Source organism: Lampetra planeri, chromosome 4 (genome assembly GCF_965212315.1).
Source record: "Lampetra planeri chromosome 4, kcLamPlan1.2.h2, whole genome shotgun sequence".
Lineage (NCBI taxonomy): Eukaryota > Metazoa > Chordata > Hyperoartia > Petromyzontiformes > Petromyzontidae > Lampetra > Lampetra planeri.
Genome location: NC_136110.1, coordinates 29,044,481 through 29,071,565, shown reverse-complemented (window position 1 = coordinate 29,071,565; position 27,085 = coordinate 29,044,481). Strand labels below are relative to the sequence as shown.

General features: G+C 48.6%; 1 protein-coding gene across 6 annotated transcripts in view; it reads left to right on the top strand.

Annotated features, from left to right (window-relative positions):
- Positions 1-27,085, top strand: part of LOC144717905 (uncharacterized) — a 64,549-nt gene that overhangs the window by 17,021 nt on the left and 20,443 nt on the right. For all 6 annotated transcript variants that reach the window (XM_078593699.1, XM_078593701.1, XM_078593700.1 and 3 more), the window contains 2 exons: positions 23,305-23,459; positions 26,010-26,941. In XM_078593699.1, coding sequence (XP_078449825.1) covers positions 23,305-23,459; positions 26,010-26,941 — 1,087 coding nt within the window. The remainder of the gene's footprint in view (positions 1-23,304; positions 23,460-26,009; positions 26,942-27,085) is intronic.

Sequence of the window (27,085 nt, the reverse complement as noted above, 5' to 3'; positions counted from 1 at the left end):
AAGGCGGGGGGGGGCAGAGGGGGGCGGGCAGAGGGGTGGGTCGTAGCTCTTCTCCTGGCTGCGTTGGATCGACTGTCACTGTCGAGACTCGGGGATAGGAAGGGCGCTCGCTTTGGGGGGGGGTGGGGGGTGGCTTTGCCAGGAGGAAATCTTAGGAAGTGGGGGGGGGCTTGCTCAGAGACACTAACAACAGAAGGGGGGGGGGGCAGGGGTTGTATGCTGCTGCGCGCTCCTCTCCCTGTGTAATGCTTCTCCTAGGATCGTGCAGCGCCGGTGTTGTTTGCTTTGGGTCGTCTTGAAGGGATTGTGTACAGGATAATTGTGTGTGGAACGGATGCATCCTCGTCGGTGTCTGCGTGTGCTATGCGAGTGTTGGCACCCTTTGGGCCAAGTGGCATGTCTGACCTGGCCCAGTGGTTTGTGCTTAGTAGCTACATCTAAACTAAACTATTTTGTATTTTACCAGGTAAGGCCCACTGAAATGATAGCTCTTTTTCATAAGCTTCCTGGCCACAAATGATCGCTCAACGAAGTGGCCTGTCAACGTGGAACTTTATAGCAGCCAAATACTCTGAATGCGTGTCGATTGGAAATGTGGGGGGGAAAACCGGAGGACCTGGAGAAAAATCCCCGGGGAAGACATCCAGGTGTTAGGGTCGGAATCATCCCTACGACCTCCTGTGTACCAGGCGAGGCAGTTAACACCTCGCCACTGTTGTGCTCTCATCCGATCTCAATCGTAACCCTGCTCTATTGCCGCAGAGTTCAGCTTCTGCATTTCTGAGCCAAGAGCCAAATCTGCACGCGCCTGCCTGTTCGGCTGTGCCCGATGGTTGTAAGCAGTTTGTGTGTGTGCGGAGAGCAGCAGTGTAATAGTTCGCACAATGCGCTTACAACTTGGTGACCCGAGTTGGATTCCCACTCAAGGATAACATTGCTGAGGATTATTTGAATCTGGGTCTGGGTCCTTAGGTTGACTTGGCCTTCAATGACTACTGTAAATGTTGGCACGAAGAAGACAAAGGCAGTCAGGCATGGTCCTAGCCACATGACCACCCCCTCGTGCACTGTGCCGCCCCATCGTAGGTCCATACTGCGTGCCAAAGTGTTCTCTGTACATCTTGGTGAGTACTAACTCTTTTCCCACTGTACAAAAAGCCTTGCCGGGGGCCATGCCAAGTCGGCCTGGTGTGACTGGAGGTGCTGCGTTGTTTTTCCCAAGGCAGATGACGAGCCGCGCCGGTGACATCGCCAAACGAAGGCGTCGAGACTTGTGCAGAACGATGCTGCGATGCCGTGTTCACGGTGACAATCGATGTGTCAATGAGCCCTGCAATTGACCCTGCTTGCTCCCCCAAACCAGATTCGGATGTTTCAAGGCCAGTGTGGTGTGCTTTGGTTCTGGCTCGGCACCGTAAATGGCTAGTGGGAAAAACCAGCCTTGCCTTGAGGGCGCCACGCTGCCTCGACTCTGTGGAAAAGGGATCGTGTGCAGGTCTGTCGAGGCGGGCGGTAGTGTATGTTGGACTTCTTTCGCACCGTACCTAGCCAACCGTGGTAAATTGAGGTGCGGGGAAGGACAACAAGCTATAAACAATGGGGTGCAGAGACGAAGGCTGCCCGGTGTGGCGTTGTTGGTTGATGTGCACGGTTTGTAATTTTTTTGTGTCTCAGCGCGACGCGGCTTTTGCTGCTTACGCGTGGGCTTGTGATCGTCGCTCAGTCCCGTGACGTGAAACATCTGCGTCGGCGGTGACGCTCTTGCGCTGCTTGCGTGGCTCTTAACTGTCTTCGCGTGCCCCTCGGAGTGGAACAAGGCACACCACGCGTTCTTGCGGTTTATTATTTTGCAGGCAAGTAAACCATCTTCGATCATGAAATGGCACTTTAATAGGAGTTTTCAATGCTTGGAAGAAAGATAAATAAACAAAGCAACTTGTAAAAGTAATGCAGTGACAGGTTTAGCCACACAAGTTGGTAGATAATACATTGGTGAGTTTTTTTTGTTTTCAATTCTGGAAGTTGCATTTAAATAGTGTTTTATCAAGTGAATTATTCCAATTTGGTGCCTTGCTATTTTTAGGGAGCGGATAATGCGTTTTTTCCCCCACATTTGCAACCTTATTTCCCATCCATTCAGAAATTACGACTGCTTCCAAAAACACAAAACCAACTTTAACCGGTTATTCTGAGGGCAGGGCAGGGGGGGGTAACACAAATCTTTCACTTGCCACCCTTTTTTTTTCAACAAAGCACCACAAAAGTTCCCCCCCCCCGTACGTTTTCGCTGCGGCCCCACGGTTTTTCTCGACGACGTACTTTCGCCCGCCGCCCCCATCGTCATCCGCCTGCTCACGTTTGCAAGGCGGCGCCGAAATGGCCGACCCGCTCTCCTTTTTGGCCGTGCCGGCCTGAGGGAGGAAGGGGAGGGTGCGTTCCAGGCGGGCGTTACGTTACAGGGTACGCGAGGACACGGCATGCGTGTGCGCGCGAGCCTTGGCAGCGGCAGCGGAGGAAGACGATGCCTGCCCCCCCCTCCCACTCCCACCGCGCTTTTCCCGCGCGCTCATCTGCCTGCCGAGGAATTGCAGCAAGCGGCGCAGATAAGAATCGCATCGCAGCGCAGATCTGCCTTTTGGGAATTAGCAAATCGTCTCGTGTTGCTTGCTTTTTTGATGCGACCTTGCCGTTTTTTTTTTACAAGATCCACATTTACTTGTAAGGTGTGCTTCGCTTGGGGATGTGCGTGTCGCGGTGGGAGCGCGTCGCTCGGTCCACTTTCCCGGCGCTTGACTTTTTGGAGGTTGCGCCTCGTGTCGGCAGTCATCATTTGTCTACCGCGGTAAATATTAGAAGCCCACTGCGACAGTAATGCTGTAATTACGGTGCTTTGGGGTAAACAATATGCGGGCAGTCCCCGGGCAGAATGGCCTTGATGTCATTAATCGTGCGTTTTATGCAATTTGGGAGGCGGGGAAAAAAAAATGTGAAATGGACCTACATCATTTTTCACGCTGCTGTAAAAAAAGGGGGGGGGGGTGGATGTGTAAACAGTGAGTTGTGTGCAACTGGCTTGCAGTGGTGTCAGCTGCTGCTGCGGTTCTTATCCCCTCGTTGTGTGGGACGGCTGCAGTGATTTTGTTGTTGTTGTTGCAGTGAGGCGCATGTTCCAACTTTTGTCCCTCGCTTTGCATAAATCAGAATATTTGTTTATACTGGAGGAATTCGATGAGCTATAAAGCTCTTTTTTCACAGATGTCCAGTAGTTTTCATATGTCCAGCTGGAGGGACGGGGGAGCAAGAGCTGCAAATGGAGCAGTTGGTGAACCGCGCTACAAGCCCAGCGACTTGCGTTTTGATTCCCGGACCTCGGCTAATATCGCCAGCGAGTGGTTTTATTTGAACCAATGTCAAGTTTTACCCCCCCCCTTCCAACCTGCATTGATCAGTGCGGTGAAGTATGGTTAAATTACCCCTTTGAGCAATGGGGCATGGGGGAGGCCCTATGTATGATTATAATATGGATTTACATGGCGTCTCAATGCATCCGAATCTTGATGTTGTACAGAAACGGTGGCCATGTTTGTTTTGGAGAGAGAGAGGCAGTTGTGTATGCGTTGAACTTTTTTCACACCGTACGTAGCCAACGGTGAGAATTGGAGATGCGGGGGAAGGATAACAAACTAAACACACAAAGCAGGCGCTTCTTGAACCTAGACTTGAGCAAAGGGTTATAAATTATTTTTTTATCATTAAAATCGCAGGATTTTGTTCTATGTGCAGCATTCGTAAACCAAACTGATAATCCTAACACAGGCTTTATTACGATTCTCATATATTTTTTGGTGGTCGTATTGCATAAATAAAATGTGAAGTTAAACCCCCTCCTCTACCCGACACGACCAATCGGCAAAGTCGTCACGTGATGAACACACGTGCCATTTCATTACCGCTTCAGTAGTACTTACTGGTGAGTTGAAGAGTTCAATCTTAAGAGATTGCTAAATGTTGCGAAGTTGTGCTCCCAAACACACCTTTGTGTGCCGGAGCAGCAATACATTAGAACGTTTGTTCACACGAAACTTTTATAACTCAATCGGAATCTTTATTTATTCCTGGAGAAATCCGATGAGCTATGAAGCGATTTTTTTTAATACATTTCCAGTAGGGGCAGGTCAGAAAGTTACAACAACAAATAATACAAAAACAATAGCATGCCTGTCAATCCCTTATCAGTGCCAACCTTATTTTAATTCAGACCTTATTGGTCACCCCGTGCCTCTTATAAATCTCAACGTTTATCCTACAAAGTCCCATCACAAGGGAGAAACAACAAACAAATAGAATTTTTTTTTACCGTATTGAAACGGCTGTACGCCCTATGGACCTGAACTCAAATTCCCTGTACAAGAATACGGGTAAACCGTGTGGGTTGACAGGTATGCGATAGTTGTGCAAAGTTTAGGAAAGGTAATTATCGCACCTCCGATTAGCGCGGTTGGCTACGTACGGTGCGAAAGAAGTTCAACATGCACACGTCCATAAAAATAACTAAAAATAAATACATCAAATAGATCAAGTATATAAGTTCAAATTGCATAAGTACACCAATTTCCAAGTTTGGGCAAGGCAGCAAAACAACAGCACAAACAGTTCCAGACCTCTCCTCCATGATTCCTCAATAAAATTGCACATTAAAATATTACAATCGACACACGGGTGTGTCAGGTAGAGGGGGGTGTACGACACACACACATTGGCATTTTACTCACACGACAATCTGACCCAAAAACTTCTATTCATTATTGATCAACCAGACATCCAGTTTTGCAGCTTGTAACCGAAACGCCTCTGTGCGGTGCTTCCTGATGGCGTCGCAAGCGTATTGTTCGCAAGGGCAGAATTATTTGCCAAACAGAGGAGACCCCCACCCGTTGCATTACGAGTGAAAATTAGGCGGTTTGGCTTTCGTGACGCGTCCAACGTTTGAGCCTTCTCTTTAAATAGGCCTCGGGGTCGTCGAATGGTCTGCCAAAAAGCGTATCGTGCTCGGGCTGACACCAAATGACCCCGGACAAAGTGATGCTGTAACTGAACTCGGCTATTTATGGACGAGTAGTAGTAGTAGAAACAGTGAAAACAACAACAACACCACCACCATTGATTTATCCAGGAGAGTCTCGAGAGCCCTTTTTGGGGGACTTCCTGCCGTCGGAATGTTTGTCCATTACCATTTAATGAGTGTTCGGCTTCACGTGGGAGGCAGTGGGAGTGCGGCGTCGGGAGAGATTCTCGGCCACGAACGCGCAAGCCGCACTCTCCTCGCAGCCTCGCACTGACGACGTCTGGTGGTCGCCATCTCGAGTACCAGCCGGGTTCCAACACCTGCTTGGATTCCGCGTCCGCCGGTCATTGTTCTTGTTCCTGGGCATAACAAAAAAGTGGTGCCAACAACAACGCCGAGGCACGCTGCGCCATTCAAAGCCACGTTGGTACCAGCAAGCCGAGCGGGTGGCGTTTACAATCACAGGTGGAGGTTCAGTGTTGGGCGGGAGCAGGGCCGCGGGGGGTGGGTGGTCTTTCCCCGACGCTGCTTTTGAAACGCCTACAGCGAAGCCGCTGCCTGCCCTCGCCTACCAAGACGTGCCGACACACCGCACAGTCGCGCATGCGGGTTAATTCGTTCAGTGTTCACCCCGTTGGGGAATTAGTGGGGTGGTTTTTTTTTAACCACTCCGGGTGTTTTTGTTTCTAATTAAAGCTTTGGTAGAAGCGGGGAGGGGGGGGATGTGGGGAGTGGATAGACGCAGCACAGCGAGTACTGTGATAGTTGAGAGCGGCTTCGTAAATAGTCTCCGCTTCCACGGCGGCTGAGTTTAGGCACATAACTTCCGTCGGTAGCTCACTGAGATGAATCGAAAATGACCAATATTTATCGATAATAGAAGTTTTTGGGTGAGATTCTGTAAATATGAATGTGTCGTTAAACCCGCCACTACCCGACACAGCCAATTTGTAAGGTTTGTCACGTAAACAGAACTTGCCAATTCCCATAACGCTGTACAATTGTAAATGTTGTGGATTTTCTGCCCAACACACTGGTGTGCTATTCTAGTAACGAATTGGCAAACCTTACTAATTGGCTGTGTCGGGTGGTGGCGGGTTTAACGACAAATCTATATTTACGCGATCTATCCACAATTAACGTCCATTATGGATATATTATAAACAAAAGAGTAATCGCAACAAAGAAATTGATCGCATGCTGTATATCAAGAGGGTGGGGGCATGCAAGGAGGGCGTGGATGAGCAGGCCGCCTTGATAGGAGACTTGTGGGCCCAGCGCTCGGCTCGGCTTCTGTTTTTGCAGGAAATGGTGCGACGCTTAATTTTTTCTTTTGGCCGTGTGAGAAAAAAAAAAGCTCTTTGACCAATTACTCAGAGGGGTCACGGCCGCGTGGTCCAAAGTGGAACAGTGTAAAAATACAGCAAAGTGCATTGTGTGGGAAATGTACATTTTAAAGAACTTACAAAGTGCTCTCGCTCTGTTCCACGTGTTTTGTTCCTTTGGCTCGACTCTTTATTCTATTGGCCCAGGTCGGACTTTTTTGCATGCTCTGACTTTACCAGGCATTAAATAGGAGGGGTTTAGCCCATCACCGCCTCTACCCGGAAAATTTTTATCCCCCCCCCCCGCCTATGAAATTGAGTGTTTTGTGTTGGGTTCACCGTGACCATGGTGGCGAGATGTTAACTACCTCGCCTGGCATACAGGAGGCCGTGTGTTCGATCGCGACCCTGACACCTGCTGTGTATATTTGGAGTTTGCGTCTCCTTCACGTGGTCCCGTGGATTTTCTCCAGGGTCCTCCGGTTTTCCCCTCCACATTTAAAAAAACGTGCGTTTAGAGTATTTGGCTGCTATAAATACCCACATGATCAGCCACTGAGTTGAGCGATTCATTTGTGGGCAGGTTGCTTTTGAAAAAGAGCTACAGAGCTCAGTGTGGCTTACCTGGTAAAATATATATATTTTTTAATTGGTGATCCAATAGGTGCTGGGTGTGCTAGATGTTTCTATGCACCCTCTTACAGATATGTTTTGTTGGCAGTAAAACAAATTATTGTATCGTAAGTATTTTATCTAGACATATTTACCACCCTGAGAGAATGTGGACGTTTTTATCATACTGGTCTTTTGGTGCATTCATTGCAGAGTCGGCCTAAATTATCAACTTGCTACACTCGAACCTGGTTTAACCCTGGGTGGCTGCCTTGATTCGAGCCCAAGTTTTCAACATTATGACCGTTTGAGTTATAGAAGACACCCTTTTACGTTGTCGCTTTTAAAGTATTATTATTAAAGACCCAATTTTTTTACATGCCAGCAAAACGTGGGGAGAGTGCCGTGGTGAAAGCACCACAGTGGTGGTGCACGGGAAACGAGCGATTTGGCTCTGACGACGACGACGCGTCGAGCAGTAGCGAGCCGGCACGTGCACGTTCTACGACGCCAACGCGTGACTGACGGCCAAACCATATAATAGTAGGTTAAATGAAATGCCTTCCAAACTGGTGCGTTTTTATGATCCGTCAGTTCTGGCAAGTTGTCCAAGTTGCGCCCAGAACACGTGCCACGATTCTTAACATTCGGTTCAAATTCCAAAAAGGCTCCAAAATCAAAACTTGAAGCGTCTGGTCGGCGATCATGACATGAGCGAGCGGAACCTCCCTATCCGTTCTGATGACTCGCTTGTTTGAAGAGAATTATAAATAAAAACACTTTTCTTTTTTACTTGTTGCATATACAAATTTGTAGCGTGCAGAGTTTTCAATCGATTCTGGAGGCGCGGGGAACCGCAACGTGGGAATGCAGCCAGAGCTGGTGGTACCAACTTATTCCCCGAGCTCCTCTGGTCCTATGCATTGGAATGTTTTAGTCAACTCCCATTAATGCCTCTGGCTGACATGCAGATGGCTACATTAGGTTTATAAATCTCTCCACTGTCATTGTTTGTAATATAATACAAAAACCCGTTCTTGCGTGAAAATCTTGTTTTTTACGTACCGTATCGTATGCACCTAGAGTTGGGCGGAGGGGGAATGGTGGTTAGCGCACTGCGCTTCAAGTCCAGCAATCGTTGGGATTTCATTTCCCAGCTGCGGCCAACATTAGTGGCGACGCGACATCTGGACCGCTTCCTTTCACCGTAGTGGTAAATGTTGCAAAATCCGAATATTTATTTATTCTGAAAGAATCCGATGAGCTATAACGTTCTTTTGCACAGAAGCACGCAGCGGCTGCAGGCAACGGGTAATACTTTTTTACAAACGCGTGCAACCATGTCACTTCTCGTCCGCGAGATTCGGTGAACTTAGAGACGATTTTTAGATCGCTAAATCGTCACACACCCCCCACTCCCACTGCGCGGCACACGCGTGCGCGGTGGGCAGTGAGCGTGCTCGTCGCCGTGTAAACTGACCACACGAGAGCACTTGTGGACTGAAGAGGCCTTGTCTTTACGTTGAACTCATCCCCCCCCCGCGCCCCGCCACCCAATTGGCTCAAATCCAAAATCTCCACTACACCGGCCCAGTGGTGTCGCGACGACGCGCAGGAGAGGCTCGGAGCTGCGCAGCCACTCCCCGAACGCAATGCTAATCAGGTTAAAGGGGTACTGCAGCGCTGCGGTTGCTTGCTCATGCCACTGCTGGCGGAAGGCTAATCCACGAGAGGGAACTTAAGGGAGCCCCCCCCTCTGCCAACGAGTCAAAACCGTACGAGAGCATCGAATGACCAGTCAATCGTAGCCACGCTAGCATGCAGACGCCGATGCTTTGTTCGCACTTACCAAGGGTCATCCTTGCAGCGGCTTTTGGCTGGCCGTCGAGCAAAGGCGGTCACCGCATTGCGCGCTTTCAGATGCGCTTCAGTGGCCGTCTGGAATGCTCTTCCGATATTAGGAAGCCACTGGAGCTATGCACTTTTAAACCGTCTATATTGCTTTTTGTGTTTAGTTTCTTGTCCTTGCCCCGCACCTCCGATTAGCATAGTTGGCTATGTACGGTGCAAAAGAGGTTCTACATACATACATACAAGGGCATAAACGCGACCTCCTGTATACCAGGCGAGGTAGTTAATATCTCGACCACTGGATTGCAAGTCCAGTGTGTGGTACACCACCGCAGCATTCAAAGTCTAGTTATTTTTATTAGGGTGTAATATTATTCCCTGCCTTTCTCTGCCTCTCCCATGGCAACTGGATGATTAGTCGCAATTCGGGTGGGGGGGGGGTCGACGTTCGATTGTAAATTTTTGTTTAACATTATTTTTATCGTGTTATTGTTTGCACAAAAAAATCTACTTCGATTGTAGTGATCTGTTAAATCCGTAAGCACAGCTTTCAAAAGAGTCGTCCAAAAAAATGAATTCTATACACAATTCCACCTGTGTATTGTGAATGTCAGCATAAGAATTTGTGCTTGGGTTATATGTTTATTATTTGCCTACCTGCACACACACACACCCTTTTGAAGAGCGCTCCCAATTCCTGTTGGAATTCACCTGTTGATAGCCGTCCACGAGGAAAGTTTTTATTGCGGTGTTGTAAATACTATATCCGTCAACAATTAGAATTTCCGCATGTTGTAACTAAACTGAATTAGGTGAAAAGTCATGCATATGCGTGTATAATGTAACGCCTTCCAACATGAGTGGTGTCGTCGACAGGATCTCGCTCGCAGGACAGAATGCTGACGGAGTGGTGGTCAGGGCAAAATCCATTTGCCTGGTTGAAAATAGTCCTTTTTGCTCTAGTTTGTGTGTGCACGTGTGTGCCAAGTGTTGGGCAACCTCTTGCTCAATTTACGCGGTTTTTCAATACTAACGTAACCTCACGGCAACACAAGAAGACACTCAACATTTGCTCATACCAGATCGTGCTCGATGAGAGTTACGATGCCGCTCCCTGCCACGGATTGACGGACAGAGCCGACTCGTAAACTCTTTCAACCTTGGAAAAAGCAAAACAAAATTCCATTCAATAAGATAGTAAAATGTGAGCTGTGTTTGTTTGATTTGTGCAGTTTATCCCAACTCTGAACAGGCATGTTAAACTTATTCTTGGTTTTTACCGAAAGAACCAAGAATATGAATCCCTGCAGTCACGAAAGCTTTAAATCGATATGTTAAACTTCTTTCGCATCGTACGTAGCCAACCGTGCTGATTGGTGGTGTGCGGGAAGGGCAACGAACTGCTGACCCAACGGACAACCTCTCCCACACGAGCACTCCTTGCACCAGAGCACATGTGAACCACGCTACACCGCTGACATTTGCAGTTGCATTCAAACGCTGTGTACATTGAAATTGTTGTTTTATTCATTTGGTAAAGTGATATCAAATCGTTACGAAAACAATTATTTCAGTTGTGCACCCAAATTGTAATGTAAGATGCCCTCGGTGGCGTAGCGTGGCTGGCATGGGCCCTGCCACAATAAAAAGCCCGGCACCTGGGCCCCTCCGGCCCGTGAACGCGCGGTGCAGTTGCACCGCCTGCACTATCAATAAGCTAAGGCCACTGCTCTTGAATTATAGGATCCAGACAACAAACACAGCTGAGTAGAGCGGGAATGCGCCGCTTCCTGGCTTCCCATTGGCTCTCTTTCTCGTTGGCTCAGGCCCGAATGCTGCCCGAGCGGGAATGTGTTTTCCCCTCTCCGCATTAACTAGTTTCAGCAGCAACGCCTAGCGGTTACGCACAGTCTGTTTATTACCATCTCGGGCACTCTCTGCGCAGAGGCGGGGTTTTTATTATTTTGCCCACAAATCCAAAGTGTGCGTGAAATTCTCCGCGAAGCATAAACGACAAATAAGGGGAAAGGAGAATTGCACATTTTGTTTACAAAAACAAAAGCGCTAAATTGCACGATTCTGAAACTGTTAAATTGTTCATTCTGGTTGGCTTCTCATTTTTTTGCGTGTTCAACGTACGTAGCCCCACTGCACCGAGATTGTTGTCTCGGCCGACTTGCTCGAACACGTCGCAGAGATGCGTGGGCGTGTGGATTCCAGCACCGTGAATAACACCGATGGCAAATGCTATCTTAAAAAAAAAACCTCGCCCCGCACCTCTCCTCCTCCTAGGGCTGGTGACCATTGCTAAAGTTTGATTCTGTGCGACACCTTTGGGGTCGGCACCAGCACTCTGTGAGGAGACTGCGACCGGGCAGCTGTTTGCACTATTTACACTATCGCGTGCGACGACGCTTCGACTCGTTGATGTGAAATGGATGGTTTAAGCTCGCAAAATTGCAAGTTTCGTCAGAAGGAAATATCAGATTTTTTTTATTTGGCTGCTCCCATAGTAGTTTGTGCAATGCGCGGTGACCCCTGCAATTAACGTTCTTTTGCCGTCCCAGTTAACGCCGGGTGACGAATGACATTCTAAACCGGTCCTAGGGTCTCCCCCGTCAGTCACCTCTTCACCAGTCCACACTCAATAGTGTGGCGAAGTATGGTGAAACACGTTGTTATGCAACTTGGAGGACTTTGTCCAGCAGTGGATTGACAGATGATTGTAAATTATGTATATCTTCATCTATACTTAGAAAATGGAAATTTGTGAATATGTGTGTCTGTTCAAAATGTTTTGCATACTTCCCAACATGCAACAAACTTGAAATTTGGCATGTGGGTAGCTTCCAGACTGTACACAATGCAAAAAGTATAAAAATAGACTTTTGTATTTTGTGTGGGGGGGGAGGTGGGGGCAATAATGGATATATTTTGCACGGCAAGTGAGCGGTGACGTTACAACTGTGATGTCACCCGCATGCGGCAGCGTTACGCAGTGTGCCTGCTGACGTCACGCAGTGTGCCTGCTGACGTCACGCAGTGTGCCTGCTGACGTCACACAGTGTGCCTGATGACGTCACGCATTCCCCCCCCCCACCCTCCGCGTAGGCCGTGTATTAACCAAAGACAAGAATCCAAGTCCCGGGCGAATTCGGGTAGTAAAGCTCGTGATACAATATAATACAGTGCAGCACGGCATATCCAACTCACTGGGTACCGAATAATGTGTAGTTCTGGTTGATGACTTTCTATAGAAAATAATGGTTATGCCAATTTTGCGCAAACAGGTTTCAGGACTAAAATAAAGCACACATTGCTTTAAACGCACCTCCCATTAGCACGGTTGTTTACGTACAGTGCGAAAGAAGTTCAACATACGTACAAACATGGTATAAACATGCTTTCCTCTACTTTAGAAGCTTTGTAATCGAATGTATGCGAGGTTAAGAACACATTGCGTGTGAAAAGGTGTGATTGGTAAATATCTATAGAATTGAGAGCTTTGTGCGTGGGGCTGGGCATTGCTGGGTGGGTGGCCGGTCGGCTTGGATTTGGTGACGTCGAGCATGCGGCGCTGTACTGTATGCGACTCGTTCACCGGCGTTAAAGAGAAATGCGCGTGGTGCACAAATAATAATCAAATCTCGACTCCTCTTAAATGGCCGGAGAGAATGTTGCACGCCTAGTTGTTACAATCTCATCGTGGCATGCCGAGTGCAACATGTGCTCGCTAACACGGGTCCCGCGGGTCTCTGCGACCTAAGGCATGTGTGCGCTCTCAATCTCGCCGCAAGATGCATGCGTCGGCTTTGCGTCACCTAACGGTTTACCTGGATAACATCTGCTTTACTTCCTTGAGCTGTGCCGAGAGCTGCCCATCAAGTTGTGGAACGCCCCGTGGCTGGGCGATGCTCACAAGGAAGCGGTGTGTTTTGCACAGTGGTGCCGTGTATTTTTTACTCTCCGTGCGCACCGCAGCGACGAAGGGATGCCGTACAAGAAGCAGACGTATCCGCGCGTACGTCGTTCCGACTCAAGAGTAAATTCCCCCTCGGCCTCTGCTTGCGTGTTGTTGACGGGGAGAGTTGGCAGGGACACTTGACTTAATTTTGCAAAAAATGTTGGTCAAATGTAGAGGGGGCCCTTTGTGTAAGTGTGCTGGCAGCGAGGAAAAGGGCTTCATCCGTTTTTTATTAAAGCCAAGATTCAAAATGTATGGCCAGGCTTGATGGCAAAATCGAGCAGGCCGTCGACTTTGGGAGTCTGGATCGGTGGATTGCGGCAAGATGATGGGGCATCCAAATCATGCGGACCGTGATTCGGATGCTGGATATAAGCATAATAAGAATACTTATTTAGACTAGAGGAATCCGATGAGCTGTGAAGCTCTTTTTCACAGGTGCCCAGCAATGTCCAGCTTTTCACAGGTCTCCAGTGAGCACAGTTTTCATAGACGCAACACATCCTTACGTTGCACTTGTGGGGGAGGAAGTCAAGTGCAACTTCTGATACAAGCACACTACTTCACGCACGGAGTGCTGCTTGTGTAATGACAGTAGAGTCAACCTCCGGTGCGAATGGACTAGTGGCCACGGGAGGTAATGACAGGGGAGTCAGCCTGCAGTGTGAATGGACTAGTGGCCACGGGAGGTAATGACAGGGGAGTCGGCCTGCAGTGCGAATGGACTAGTGGGCCACGGGAATGATCGATAATATGGTCATGGCCAGTTGACGTAGGAGGACCGTGGAAGAGCGAGTGGTCTCGGGCCAGCGAGAAGGTTCGGGAATATGGGCGTGGCCACTCACCGTATATCAGGAAAATGGGCGGGCGACTCGTGGCTGTTGCAGTGGGGGTCTCCGCCTGTCCGAGTGTGAGCACGTGGCCCCTTAATAAAGAAACAATCTCAAGACAAGTGCGTCCAAGTCGTCATTACACTTGTATACAACTTCTACTGTAACGTTGAACTCGTGACGCTTGCATTCAATCGCACGTGTAAATCGACGCATCTGCCACGATGTTTAAAAATATATATTCATTATGAACCATTGAAGAAAATGAGCGTTTAAAAAAGCCGTTGTGAATCTTGTTCCCGGCATTGCTCCGCTCATCTAAACTGGCGCTTGTTTGGCCTGCGGACCATCCCCTCTGCAAAAATGTAAGATGCATTATAATGATATACTTCAAAGACCTGGCGAACAGAGAAGGAGACCCCATTCAACTCCTTGCATTGCAGCGGCAGCAGCTACATAATAACAATACTTGAGGTTGCAAAAGGGTACAAATTGTTGGCTAACGGTAGTTAATTAAAGTGAAAACAAAAGCGTTTGTCGTCGCGTTGAATCTCGCGGCATCGATACCGGTTGCGTAGGCATGGTGGTGGGTAAGGGGCCTTAGTTCTCGGTTGGAAGCTCTTATGGGTTTCGATCCCAGTTTGGAATCTCAGCAACCTGTCATCACTCGGGCATCAAAAACATTATACAGGGGCATAAAATCCAGGCGAATGTCCGATCAGGTAGAAAAACGGCAATGTTTCATATACGCGACCAGGATGTATGTATGTTGAACTTCTTTCGTACCATACGCAGCCAACCGTGCTAATCGAAGGTGTGGGGGAAGAACAAAAAATTAAACACAAAGCAGGGGACCAGAAGGTGGCCTTTTGTGGGAAGTCGGGCTGTGAGCTCCCGAGAGGCAGACGTGTGGCGGCTTCCTTACCGAGGGCCGAATAAGAGTTTCGTACATTAACTCGCAAACTTCGGTCCACCTGGTGTCACTGCAAGAGGCTTTGCTGGTCGTGGCAGTGCACTAAAATTAGAAAGTGTTCGCCAGGTTGAAAATATTACCCTCGAGTAACCGATTTTAGTGTGGGCTAAGATGCTTGCATCGATGGAGAAATATCCTTTGCCAGCTGTTGTTAATTTGTAGGCCTCGTGTGCCCGTGGACCAGGTACAATTTGAAGTCGCGGACCGTATTTTGGCGGGCCGTGTGTTCTGGCCCCCACCATGGGAATGTGGAGTTGTCACCGAATCGGGGCGTGCTGAAAGAAAGACTCAAACTGTTGCCCCCGTTGATTCGTTTGAGGCAAGGAGGTGACTTTAGTTAACTGCATTGTTTTGGCATCGTTACATAGTTGAATTCGTGTGTAATAGTTTCCCTTCTTTTACGACTTTCCCCGTCGGGCGTTCACATGCTCCCATTGCTTGTCGTGTTTTAAGTTGCCGCTGTATGTTTTCTATCCTCTCTGTTCAGTAACGCGCGTGCGCAGTGTTCTTGCCAGTACCGCATGTGTGTGCGTAGTGCAGCTTTGTACTGCGTGTGGCGTTTTGCTCCGTAGTCTGGGTGTGTGACGCACTATTTACTACTGTGGCAAGCGGTAGTGTAGCGGTTAGCACACTACGCTACGAACCGGGCGGCACGAGTTCGATTTGATCTGAATCGGTTCTGGCTTCCCCTAGGTTGACTCGGCCTTAAATGAGTACCTAGTGCGATTGTGTAACCATTGCCACTGGAGAGACAAAGGCGGCTGGGCGTGGTGCTGGCCACTGACCCCCTCGTGTGCTGTGCCGGCCTTCATGGGATAGGTGCTACTCGCTAACAACACTTGCCCCAACAGTCTGTTAAGACTATACTGGGGGATCTTTGTCTTTGTTTGCTGTGCTGTGGCGCTTTGCTCGGTACTCTGGGTGTGTGATGCGCTATTTAGTACTGCGTACGTGTGACGCGCACCGCACAGTCTTGTTAGTTTTCTGTGGCCTTGGCACAAAGCAAGGCACAGTGGGAGCGGTTCCAAGCATTCATGGAGCAGGGATTGGATGCAGCCCAGCATGAGGTGCCATTGCTCCGCGAGTTGAGGGAAAACAACATTTGGAGTCGTGCTTTGCCAACAGTTTAAGTTGTGAAGTGGTAAAGTAAAGGTGCAGCCCTGCAATAGCTTGCTCTCATGCCACTGCTGGTGAGTGGCCTCCATGAGAGGGAGAGCTGAAGAGAGCCCACCGAGAGGGTATTTTGCCTACTCTTTCACGCTGGCCAGACATCTTGGAAAGAGGTCTGTCTACCCATATTTTACCCCACCACAAATTATGGGTGGACAGATGCAGGGCGATTTTTTTTGTTATGTTCATTCAACTGCCTTGCCCGAAAATCGAACTTGTGACCTCAGATTTGCAAAGTCCAGGGTGCTAACTAATGCAACCAAGGCAGCGTCCCTTGCTCGCTTCAGAAAAAGTCCATACGGTGCACCGTGTTTGCGCGGTGTTTCAACACTTCATCTGGTGCACCAAAACAAGCTTTCAATAGGCCCCGCTGACAACAGATAGCCACTTGGAAATTGTTCCCATGGGCTTCAAGCCTTCCACTGTACTACTCTATATTCTTTGTTGAACTTAACTTTTGCCCCTTAACTTTAAAAAAGCTAAACATCTGCCGTTAATTGCACTTATTTTGTTTTCCTGCTTATGCGATGCAAAGAATGGAACAAGTTATTCCAAAATTTAAGTGACAGAAAAATGAACAAATTGGATGTGGGATTTCCCAAAGAAGAATGCAGTGCGTGAGTTATTACTCCCAGAGGGATTCCTGATGGAAAATGCACTCCGTTGGGTAGAAATGTATATTTTTTTAAAGTGCTGTGCTCCTTTTAAAATTGCAAATTAAATCGGTCCAAATGTTTCAAATCTCGTCGGGTATTTTTTAAGCTAAGCAGATTTAGAGCCTGGTTGGTACATTGATGGAAGACTGCCTTGATACCAAGTGTTGTTTTTGGGCTACGAGGTGGCCAGAATTCACTGCAGGATGACGGCCTCCTCTCCCCCACCCCCCACCCGCTGTGTGAATCGTGGGAGTTATTTGACCATACTTCACCACAGTAGTCGGTGCGTATTTCACGGCAGGGGGGGGGGGGTACAGAGTACAACCAGTGGATTTTTCTGCACTGCCCTCTGCTGAAAACATGGCTCAAGGAGATTGCAGTATGTTCATGGGTTCTTGAATCAATCTGTGCAGAGCTCTTGAATGTTGCTCCCCCCCCCCTCCATTGAACTCCAGTTACCTCTCGCATGCAAAGACTCATCGGCTCAATTTCCCCAAACATTCCACTGCGGGATCCATTTTTTTAGACGAGTCTTAATACTCATGGAGGCTTAGAGTAATAAAGGGTATCGTCATTATTGTTGTTGTTCATGAGATTCATGCCTAGGACTTTCCGTTGTGTTAAAATGAAAGCGTAGGGATTGCTACCCAGGCGCGCCACTCTGCCTATGACCACCAAATCGTCCACAATGTGATCAATCTGGTCAGAGCTCAGGAGGCTAAGCAGGCTTTAGTCCTGGCAAGTAATGAAAGTGATACGTGCAATTGATGGCAGTGCAGCACAATCCATTGTCCTGTACTTCTATACCACCCCCCACCACGCCTGCAACCAGCACTGACTGGCGTGGTGAAGTATGGTCACCTAACCCACCCTCCTTGGTAGCATGGTATGTCTTGTGCCCCCCCCCCCACCAACCACGGGCAGTTTGTATGTACGTTTCGCACCGTACGTAGCCAACCGTGCTAGTCAGAGGTGCGGGGCAAGGACAACAAACTAAACACAAAAATAAGTTTTCCACCGCATGGGGCGATCACTGCCCAGCGAGACCTCTGACTTATGATGCAGATCATCTCTTGAGATGGCTGGCTGGCTCAGATCTGGGTGCTGAGAATCCTGTGGTTAAAAAAATGACTGCTCAACAATAATAATAGAAGGAATAAAATAACCCCGCGATTAATTTTGGATGAAATTCAGCACTTTGAGTCTCAAAAAATGTTTACTCGAATGGAAGTTAGCGAAACACATCTGCCGGTGGCGGGGTGGGAAGGTGCTGCTGTCAACTGTGGAGCAGTGGTCACTGGACAGGGTCTCAGAAGGAGTGCTGTGATGTCTGCTTCTGCGAGTCATTCCGTTGTGAAGGGATGCGCCGCTATTTTGTAGTTCCGATGGATACTTAGTCCTGTAACGCCACACCGATAGCACAGTGGGAATAACATCGGGGCGGAAGTATAAATAAATAACTAAATAAAGAAACGCCACTGAGGACAAATTCTGGCACGATCACCTCCATTGTGCTCAATTGCTTGTGCTGCCTGGAACTTTTTAACACGGGCTCTTAATACGGCACTGGATTTCGTGAGAGATTGTAACCGATGCGTGCGTCTCAACTCAAACAAGCTTGAAACCATTCGTGTTTTTAAACCGTTTGCACCTCGGCAAATTCGACTAGTGACACTGCGCGAGACATATTAGCGCGCAATCGACTCAAATAGGGAGTGGCGGGGGGGTGGCTGGGGCGCGGGTGGGGGGGGCAGGGTGAACTTTTATGTGCAAACCAAAAAAGCCCTCTAATTTTAATTCAGACGATAAAAGATTGGAGCGCCCGTGGCGTGGCACGCAGGCCGCCGCACTGTCGAACGGCGAGGCGGGTCTCCGCAGGCGCCCGAGTCAACCGAGGTAAACCACGCTCGGGCTGCCGAGGAAGGGACCGGTGCCAAAAACGCACTCCTCGGTTCCGCCAGCGGCAAAATGTGGCCGGGGAGAAAATAAAATAAGAAGTCAATGCAGTAACTTTTAACAGCGCACATGAATGGGAAGCGGTGACATTTACGAGACCATAATTAAAGTTGGGTTTTCTTAAAAAGATGCTTGCTTCCATGTAAGTGAACGCTATTAACCAACCTTAGGCCAATATTACTTAACTTTTGTCGGTTTCATAAGCTTATATTGTGCAAGTTGCAGTTTGTAAAACGAGCAGGTGTCGATAGTTTAGCCCCCCTCATACTGTGAACTTACAACTCAACATTCACCATAGCAGATGGTACGAAATAAGGATAATAATAATTTAAATTGTTATAAATAAATAATAGCTACAGCCCCACTGTCAAATTCGCTGCCGGATGAAAGTCTCCGTATGCCAAATCGATCATGGGGTTGTTGTTTTTTTACCATACTTCACCGCTCTTGGTCAGTGTCAATTGGTGAAGAGGAGGAGCCCAGGGCCGGTTCAGATGTTCCTCGCCAATGGTGTCAGCAATGGCTGATGATTGAACTCCGGCTACCAGGGTCATAGGGCAGTGCGCTGACCACAGAGTGCCACCTAATCCCTCCCAATTGAAATGTATAAAGTATCTGCACCATCAGATTATCTGAAGATGCTGTAAGAGATGACCGTGTAACCGTGAACAGTACATATATACAAACATTATTTTAACTAATGTTGTTGTCGGCCTGTCATTTACCCGCTGATGGGTAAAGGACTTCCCGATTTTCTTCCATTCCTTTCCTTAGTTGGTCCTGTCCAGTCGTGGCCTCAACTTTTTTATTCAATCTAATTTCCATATATCAGAATCTTTATTTGTCTTGGAGGAATCTGATAAGCTATAAAGCTCCATTTTTACAGACTTTTCCTCTGCTTATTTTTACCGTCTCTTTCTGTCCACTCCAGAGTTAATTTAATCTCTTATCGCTCATCTGTCGTTCTGTTGATGTGGCCTTCCCATCACCACTTGATTTCCCTTTTTGCTTAAACAAACTAATTGTAGCCAGTGCATTCAAACTTTGAACTGGACGAACACAAAGCACTGAAAAATGTTAAAGGGACACATTTAATCGTGTATCTATCTGTAACCTCCATTAAAATGCTTTTGAGTTTGTTAACTTAATGAAATTAGACAAAAATACCACGATCGTTTCAATGTGTCTGCAAGTGAGGCTTGCCAAAAAACATTTCGCCATAAAATGTCTGCGGTTTTTTTTGGCACGCGTGGTGAAAGAAGCCCCCTGTAACACAACCGTGGAGAGGCCACCAGGGTTGCGGTGAAGCCCTCTTTCGTGAGACGATATTACATTTCATGATATGAAGATTGTTATTACGATTTCAGTTTCCTGTAACTTTGTAATTCGCATTTTTCTGTGTTATTGTCTTTTGCTCATCTGTACTTCCAGTTAAAATACGGATGATTTAAACATTATTCAACTGCACAATCCATAACAACGTATCACGCGTGTGCTATCAATTACCCTAACCATAACCAAACAATTCACGAAATGAACTATTCAAATTATGACATTTACTCAAACATGTTTTCAAGCATTAAATTGATTGATGGCACTTGGCCCCAGGTGACGAATTGTCTAATAAATCTCTGGCACTGACATGAGCCACGATGACAATATACAGTGGTGTTTTGCAAAACGGACGGTACGATTATATTATCACGGGAACTTGTACCGCGTGATATCGCATTTATCAGAATCAGAATATTTACACTGGAGGAATCCGATGAGCTACGAAGCTCTTGTTCACGGATGTGCAGTCGGGGGCACGGGGTCAGAACGTTACATTGCCATTTCATGGCGACCCGAGCAGGCCCACGAGGAGTGCCACGCGACAAATCGCCGGCGTGGATCATTTTGTGCTTGGGGATCGAGCGTGCTCTCCGCGGTGTCTGTGTGCATGACAGTAGCTGGCGCAAGTACGTAATGTGGACTCTTCGTGCTGTATTTGAAAGTCAAGGGCAGTCTCGCCACCCCCCACGCGCGCACCGCACCGTGTAACTTCATTGAAATGCCCGCGCGTGCACACTCGCTGAAAACGTTGGGCTCGTCCGTACAAGGCGAGATTGTCGCCACGTGAATGTAATTGAGACGAGGGAAGGTAAGTTACAGAATGTCTGTGTGTGTGATGCTATTGTTTACTTTAAAAATAGTCTCGTCTGGCTCCATGTGTACGTGTGTGTAGATGCTATTGCTGTGTTGACACTGTGATATATGGAACCACTGTTAATGATGAACCACAGCTTCGTGTGTGTGCGTGCGTGCTTCAACGCAACAGTAATTTGTTCAATGCCCAAGGCTTCTTGTTGTTGTCACAAGTAGCCAACAAATCTGTTTTATATTTATGTTAATAATTGACCAATTCGCCTGGGGTATGTATGCACGTATGTTGAACATCTTTTCGCACCGTACGTAGCCAACAGTGCGAATCGGGAGTGCACCTGATCTTGGAGGCGAAGCAGCGTTGACCCTGGATAGTGCTTGGATGGGCAACCACTATGCGTGGCAGGTTATTGTAGGCTATGGACCGTGGCAGTCCACTGTAGAAGGCAAGCGGTTGCAGTAGGACAGCGACGTCCATTGTTGTTGTCCAGTACGATTCTTCCATAATATAGGTTTCTGGGTCAGATCGCGTTGTTTATAAATGTGTCGTAACCCTCCACCACCCGACACGGCCAAATAGTAAAGAGTGTGTCACGTTTTTCAAAGGACAAAATAATGCACTTCTTTAGCCCACCGGTGTGTTGAAGAGAGAATCAACAGCATTTTAAAATTTGAGTAGTACGACGTTTCGCTGATAATTACAATCAGCTTCATCGGGCAACAATGGTGAAGCTCTCCTGTTGCTCCCGGTCTTAAATAGAGTAGCAGCAGCAGGGTGACGTCACCATTTAATTCAATCTGGTGCAGTGATTCGAGGCAAAGAGGGGGAGGGTATTGTAATTATATAGATTAGTAATCATTCAATTGTTATTCATGAGTATTTGTTTCCCTTATAAGGAATTGTAATTGTATTTATTTAATAATACGCTTCCAGGCCGCACTAAGCCTGTAGCTGTCAGAGCGATTGAAGTTATTTCTGTTTCTCTCAATTTCAATGGATTCTCTGATTAGTCTTGGCCAGTAATAATTAGTTTTACACAACACTTCAACGTTATCAAAATCAATTGAGTGTCCTTGTTGACAAGCATGCTCTGCCACTGCCGACAGTTGTGATTGGGATAATTTAATATTTCTTTGGTGTTACACTGACTATTCTTCCAGTCTTCACTGACCAGCATGGCCAAAGTACGGCGATGACACGAGAAGGCCTTCATTCAGCATCGGAGGGGAACATGGCTGATGATGATTGACGATGACGATGATATTTAGTGGCCGTGTGTTTTTAGAAATGTTCACACCGCTGAGCAATGCCAAGCTCGCACTCGCGTGTCACCGACGCTCCGCTGGATCTCTTCTCACGTCTGTTTTGCGGCCGTAAAAAGCACGCCGGTGCTGGACCCAACCTATCTGCGCTTGCTGCCTTTTGCAATTCCCCCCCATTGGCAGTGTTCCTCTGCCGATTTTATGAAGGGCTACCGGAATTTAAAATGAAGGTTCGGGATTGTCAAAAGTGTGGCATCTGCCGTAAAGTGCAATTAAAGCCGCGCCATCTGTTACAATGCTGACCTTGGGAGTGTCCACGTGACACTATTTCACGAGCGAAGGTTGCTGGGGTCATAACCCCAAGCCAACATTTGAGAAAATGTAAATAGCATATAACGGTCATGTGCACATTGGGTGAAATAACCGTGAAGATAAAGTCACGCTTGGTTCACGCTAATTTATGAGCATGCAATCGCACCTAACAGCCAGTTCTGTCGATTTTAAATGCGCAGAGTTGGGGTAGAGCTGTGGGCGGTGGGGGGCAGCGGTTGGCCCACGGCACTGTAAACCTACCGACGTGATCTCTGCACGGGTGAACACTCATTAAGCGACACTGACCAGTGCATGCTGAAGTCCACTCAAACCACTGCCAAAACTTTGTGGAGAAGCCTTAATCCAGCAGTGGATTTACAAAAGGCTGTAAATGATCATTAGTTACTAAGTTGAGTTTTATGCCTCCTACTTCTGAACGAACTTGGTGATGATATGTCAGAATGAGACGTAGGCTACGGTTGAAATGCATTAACATTCTCACTGTCCAAACAAACCAACAGACGATTAAACAAAGTAAAAGCTTTAGGGCCCAAAGAAACCCAAGGGGCCCACATGAATGGGAAATAGGAATTCATCAAATATGGACTCGTTCAGATCCTAATAAACATTAACAAAATACAATTTACATAATCAATTCATGAATCTCTCATCTCAATCGTGTCTAGAGCTAAGTTGGACATGTGTATGTTGAATCGGAGGTGCCGGGGAGAACAGTGACCCATACCAATTACGTGCACGTGGTATGCTGATGTGAAGCTCGTCATCGTGCCAGCTACCTCTGGATTGCAAGTCCAGCATGATAACCATGAGACCACAGCCGCATCCCATTGCCGTAGAGAAGGGGGGCTCAAATTATTTGTCGAGTTCTCATTGAGTAACACCAAGGTGTTTTGACGTGTGGTGAAAAGAGAGTTGGGGTGGAACTAGAAGTGGACTTCTGCCTAGGGTTGCCAATGGGCTGCATCACCACGGCCGATGATGATAACAACGGTGCTCTTAGTTGCTTGTTGTTGTAACTTTGTCGTTGTCACTGTCTGACACGCCCCTACGGGGACATCTGCGGAAAAAAGAGCTTCATAGCTCATCGGATTCCTCAAGTCCTAAAATAAAGGTTCGCCCGTTCGCTCACTCAACGTTTTTTTTTTTTGCAAATGCGACCAGGACCGGGTGGAATGAGCCCAAGATGGACCACGTGATGGCTGCGATGGTGCTGACCAGCCTGTCCTCCAGCTGCCCTAGCGCGTCACCGGGGTCCCTCACCATGCCGGCCTTCAATACCCCGGACGCACCCCTCCCCTCGGAGCCAGCTCCCAAGTGTGAGTAACCCCAACTGCTCTTTGACCTTCCGCCGGACACTGACTTTTCTCCGGGTTGAGGAAGTTCGCAAGGAATTTGGGGGGGTCTCTCTCTCGGGGGGTCAGCCGTGCAATGCAAAACCAAGGTGAAGGGGTGTTGTGTACACAGGGTCGGGGGCTGTGGGGGGTTGTGCCAGGACAAGAGCCGAAATAATGCAGAGTATTTTCCGCTCCGCAGCATCGCTAAGTCATTGAGCAGACTGTGGTTTCTGCAACCATTCACAGCGCCGCTCATCCGGGGGCATATCCTGGCAGTAGTGCAGTTCAAACAACACGTACGTTAGATCCATACGGGTAAACTCGATTCACCCGTTTGTGGATTATCCCGTGTCGCCGATTTTAACCGTGGTTGTTGTGAAAAAAATTAATGAAAAGGTCTTTCCCTTACGCGCTCGTTTAGTTTGTAGCTGCTCCTCACTCGCCGCGGGTCGGTGACTCGGTACCAGCGTGACTGAAAAACATGCCGGCATCTGATACTTGGAGTTTTTATAGCCAATTTTAAGTTTGTTTTTGCATGATCCTCGTTTTGGTATTATCCAGCCCATCCCTCCCCCCACCTCCCGAATGTTGCCGCCGTGTAATCGAGAGTTGACCGCATTTGAAATGATCGGCATTGCCTGGCAGTGTTGGCTGTCAGCTGCTAACCCGTTCACAGTAAAAAAAAAACTCAACCCGTTCATCAATAACGCTGCCTTGAAAAGGGAAACAAATCTATAATAGGTGACATTTTCGAACAATGGTCCTTCTTTATAGCACGAAAATAGATGCTGGAAAGATAGCGTGGGTAAGAGTTGGAGACCTGCAGCTTTTGCGAATTAAATTTAGCGGGACAGCCAGGCACCGCATTTCAGAGCGGTAAAATTTTGATGCATGAATGTTTGTAAGTGGCAGTTGTCATTTTCCACCAATATTAGCAGTTGTAAAAAAGCTTCGCACTCATAAGGCTGTGAATGAAAAGTATTAGTGTCCTTGATCCGTTTATACATTTGTTTTTCGATTGTACGATAAAATAATGGAATCCAGTACGTATTTAGTCACGCTCAAACTGATTTGGCACGAGTGAACGTTTCAAAACCGCACGGCGGCGCGTTCGATTGCGAGTTTGGTCGAGCGGCAAGCTGTCGTAAGGCAACAGTGGGCAGGGCCCATCAGTTGCAGTGTGGTACCTTCCAACAAAGACAAACATTCACCCTCCCCCCATATAGCGTCAATAACAGGCTGTTGGGGCAACTGCCGTTAGCGAGCACCTAATGAAGGCCAGCACGGCACAAGAGGGGGTGGGTGGCCAGCACCACGCACAACCACCTTTGTCTCCCCAGTTGCGACGTTTGCACACCCACACAAGGTTCCCGCTTCGCTGTGAGCGGGAATCAACGCTCCACACCACAGGGCCGGACTTTTATTTTTATTGTTAGATATTTCATTATGTGCAGCATAATCAATAATGTATTTTTTTTTTACTTACATGCGATTGTCAACGCAAAAAAAAATCTAACTTAATCACATTGATAAGTGCACCGATGTCCAGGATTTAATGTGCAGTGGCATGTCGAGTAATTCTGGGTTGCGCTGACGTTGCGTTTATTTTGTTTGGGGTGAGGTCAGGTCTTCTTCATACGGCCCAGTTGGCTTCATGCGCCAGTTCTTCCGTCTCGCCCGTGCGCGATTTAAATGCCGTCCCAACAAAAGTTGGGGAAAATGAGAAATGACTGCGCTTAATTGAGTAAAACTGTCTCAGCTGATGAAATCCACATTTGATACTTTTTTCTTACTAATGTAAACACAGTTTGCCGTCCATCATTTACCTCTACTTTGCGATCTCGTGTTTCACCATCACATGTTAGTCCAATATTGCTAGGATTCATACACACATGTGTATACTAGCATCCACACACTTTTTTTGTTTTTCAAAAAATTCTCCCAACATTTCAAAAGTTATAAGAATGTAGTCCAAATTGCATGCACATGTGTTGCTAGACTGTGTATCATAAAGGCTTTGTTGGGTGGTGTGTTATTGCAGTTAGTGTTTTGCCATAGTGTTGTGGTGAAAGTAAGCGGCTTTTATGGCAATAGGGGTCATGTGAATGTGTCGTATTTAAATTAAATTTCTCAGGTCCATAATTCCATGCACGTGTCGTGAGCGTAAGCATCGATTTTCTTATTTTTTATCTGTATCATTACATCCACCGTAGGTTGTGTTCATCCGATTTTCGTCAGCCTCGACATTAACTCACTTCTGCTCAATTATTCTCAACTTTTCAACAAGAGCATTAAACAACGGACACTATTACAATGAGCCTCTTGTCCGCGTGCCTCCTCTAAGTCCAAGTAATCGCTCGATACGAACGCACGTTCGGGATGCATCCCCCGCGACAATTAGCGTGGCTTGTCGTGACTCCTGCCGTTGTAGCGATGCCAGCTAGTGACGCGCGATGCCAGATCGTGACGTGCACCGCCTGCGCAATTAACCTGGCACGGCACGGTCCGCTCTGCACGTGCGTGTGTGTGCAGTCTTCTGTGCCAGCTCCTGGCCCGAGCACGACGCCACGTCTGTGAGCTGCGGCGGCAGTGACGACGGCAGAGGTGGCGGCGGCGGCGGCGCTTCCCGCGTGGCCGAGTGCGGTTGGGACGCGGCCAGCACCGACCGCCGCTCCCAGCCGTCCACGCCGTCGCCCAAGCCGCTGGCTCCTGATGCAATCCTGCCCTTCCGTTTCGAGTCCGGGTCCTCCGAGCAGCGCGGAGATAACGACCTGACTGCCGGGCAGCAGCAGCAGCAGCAACCGCAGCAGCAGCAACCGCAGCAGCAGCAACCGCAGCAGCAGCAACCGCAGCAGCAGCAACCGCAGCAGCAGCAACCGCAGCAGCAGCAACCGCAGCAGCAACCGCAGCAGCAACCGCAGCGGCAGCAGCAGCCTCCGCAGCAACAGCGCCAGCGCGTGAAACACGAGGCTGATATGGCTGGCAGGTGCCGTAACCAGCCGCAGCCGCCACCGCCGCCACCGTCATTTCTCGCCACGTCTGGCGCGACGGGGAAATGTGCGGCGCACGGAGCCGTGGTCGCTTCGTTCGCTCGGCCGGCGTTGAAAGCAAAGGAGTCCAAGGCCGCGTCCAAAACGTTCTTCAACGGCTCGCAGGCGCGTGGCATCAGCGGCACGCTCCCCGCGCGCTTGCCTCCGTCGAGCGAGCACGCGCCGCCGCCGCTGCCCGTGCGCCAGCCCGACAGCACGTGGGAAGCTCGGGGCGCTGGCGGCACCGCTGCCGCCGGCGGTGGGGGGCAGCCGCCCCCCGTGTTCCTGTGCGGCGCTGCAAGGGGGGGCGGCGCCGACGGCGTCTCGAGCGGCGGCGGCGGCGCCGGCTTCAGAGTGGCGAACGTGAGGATGAGCGAGGACGGAGACATGGAGGGGGGCTCGTTTTTGGACGAGCCGTCGCCCAGGAAGAGAAAGGTACGCGCACGAGCCAAATGTCGTCCTGGTGGTCAGCTTGGCGTGAGTTGTGCGCGGCCAGAGCGGGGACGCGTCGCGGGCAGGGATGACGGAGGAGGCCGGTTTGTTGAGGGTTGCATTGGAGTGGCAGCCAACGGAGGGGAT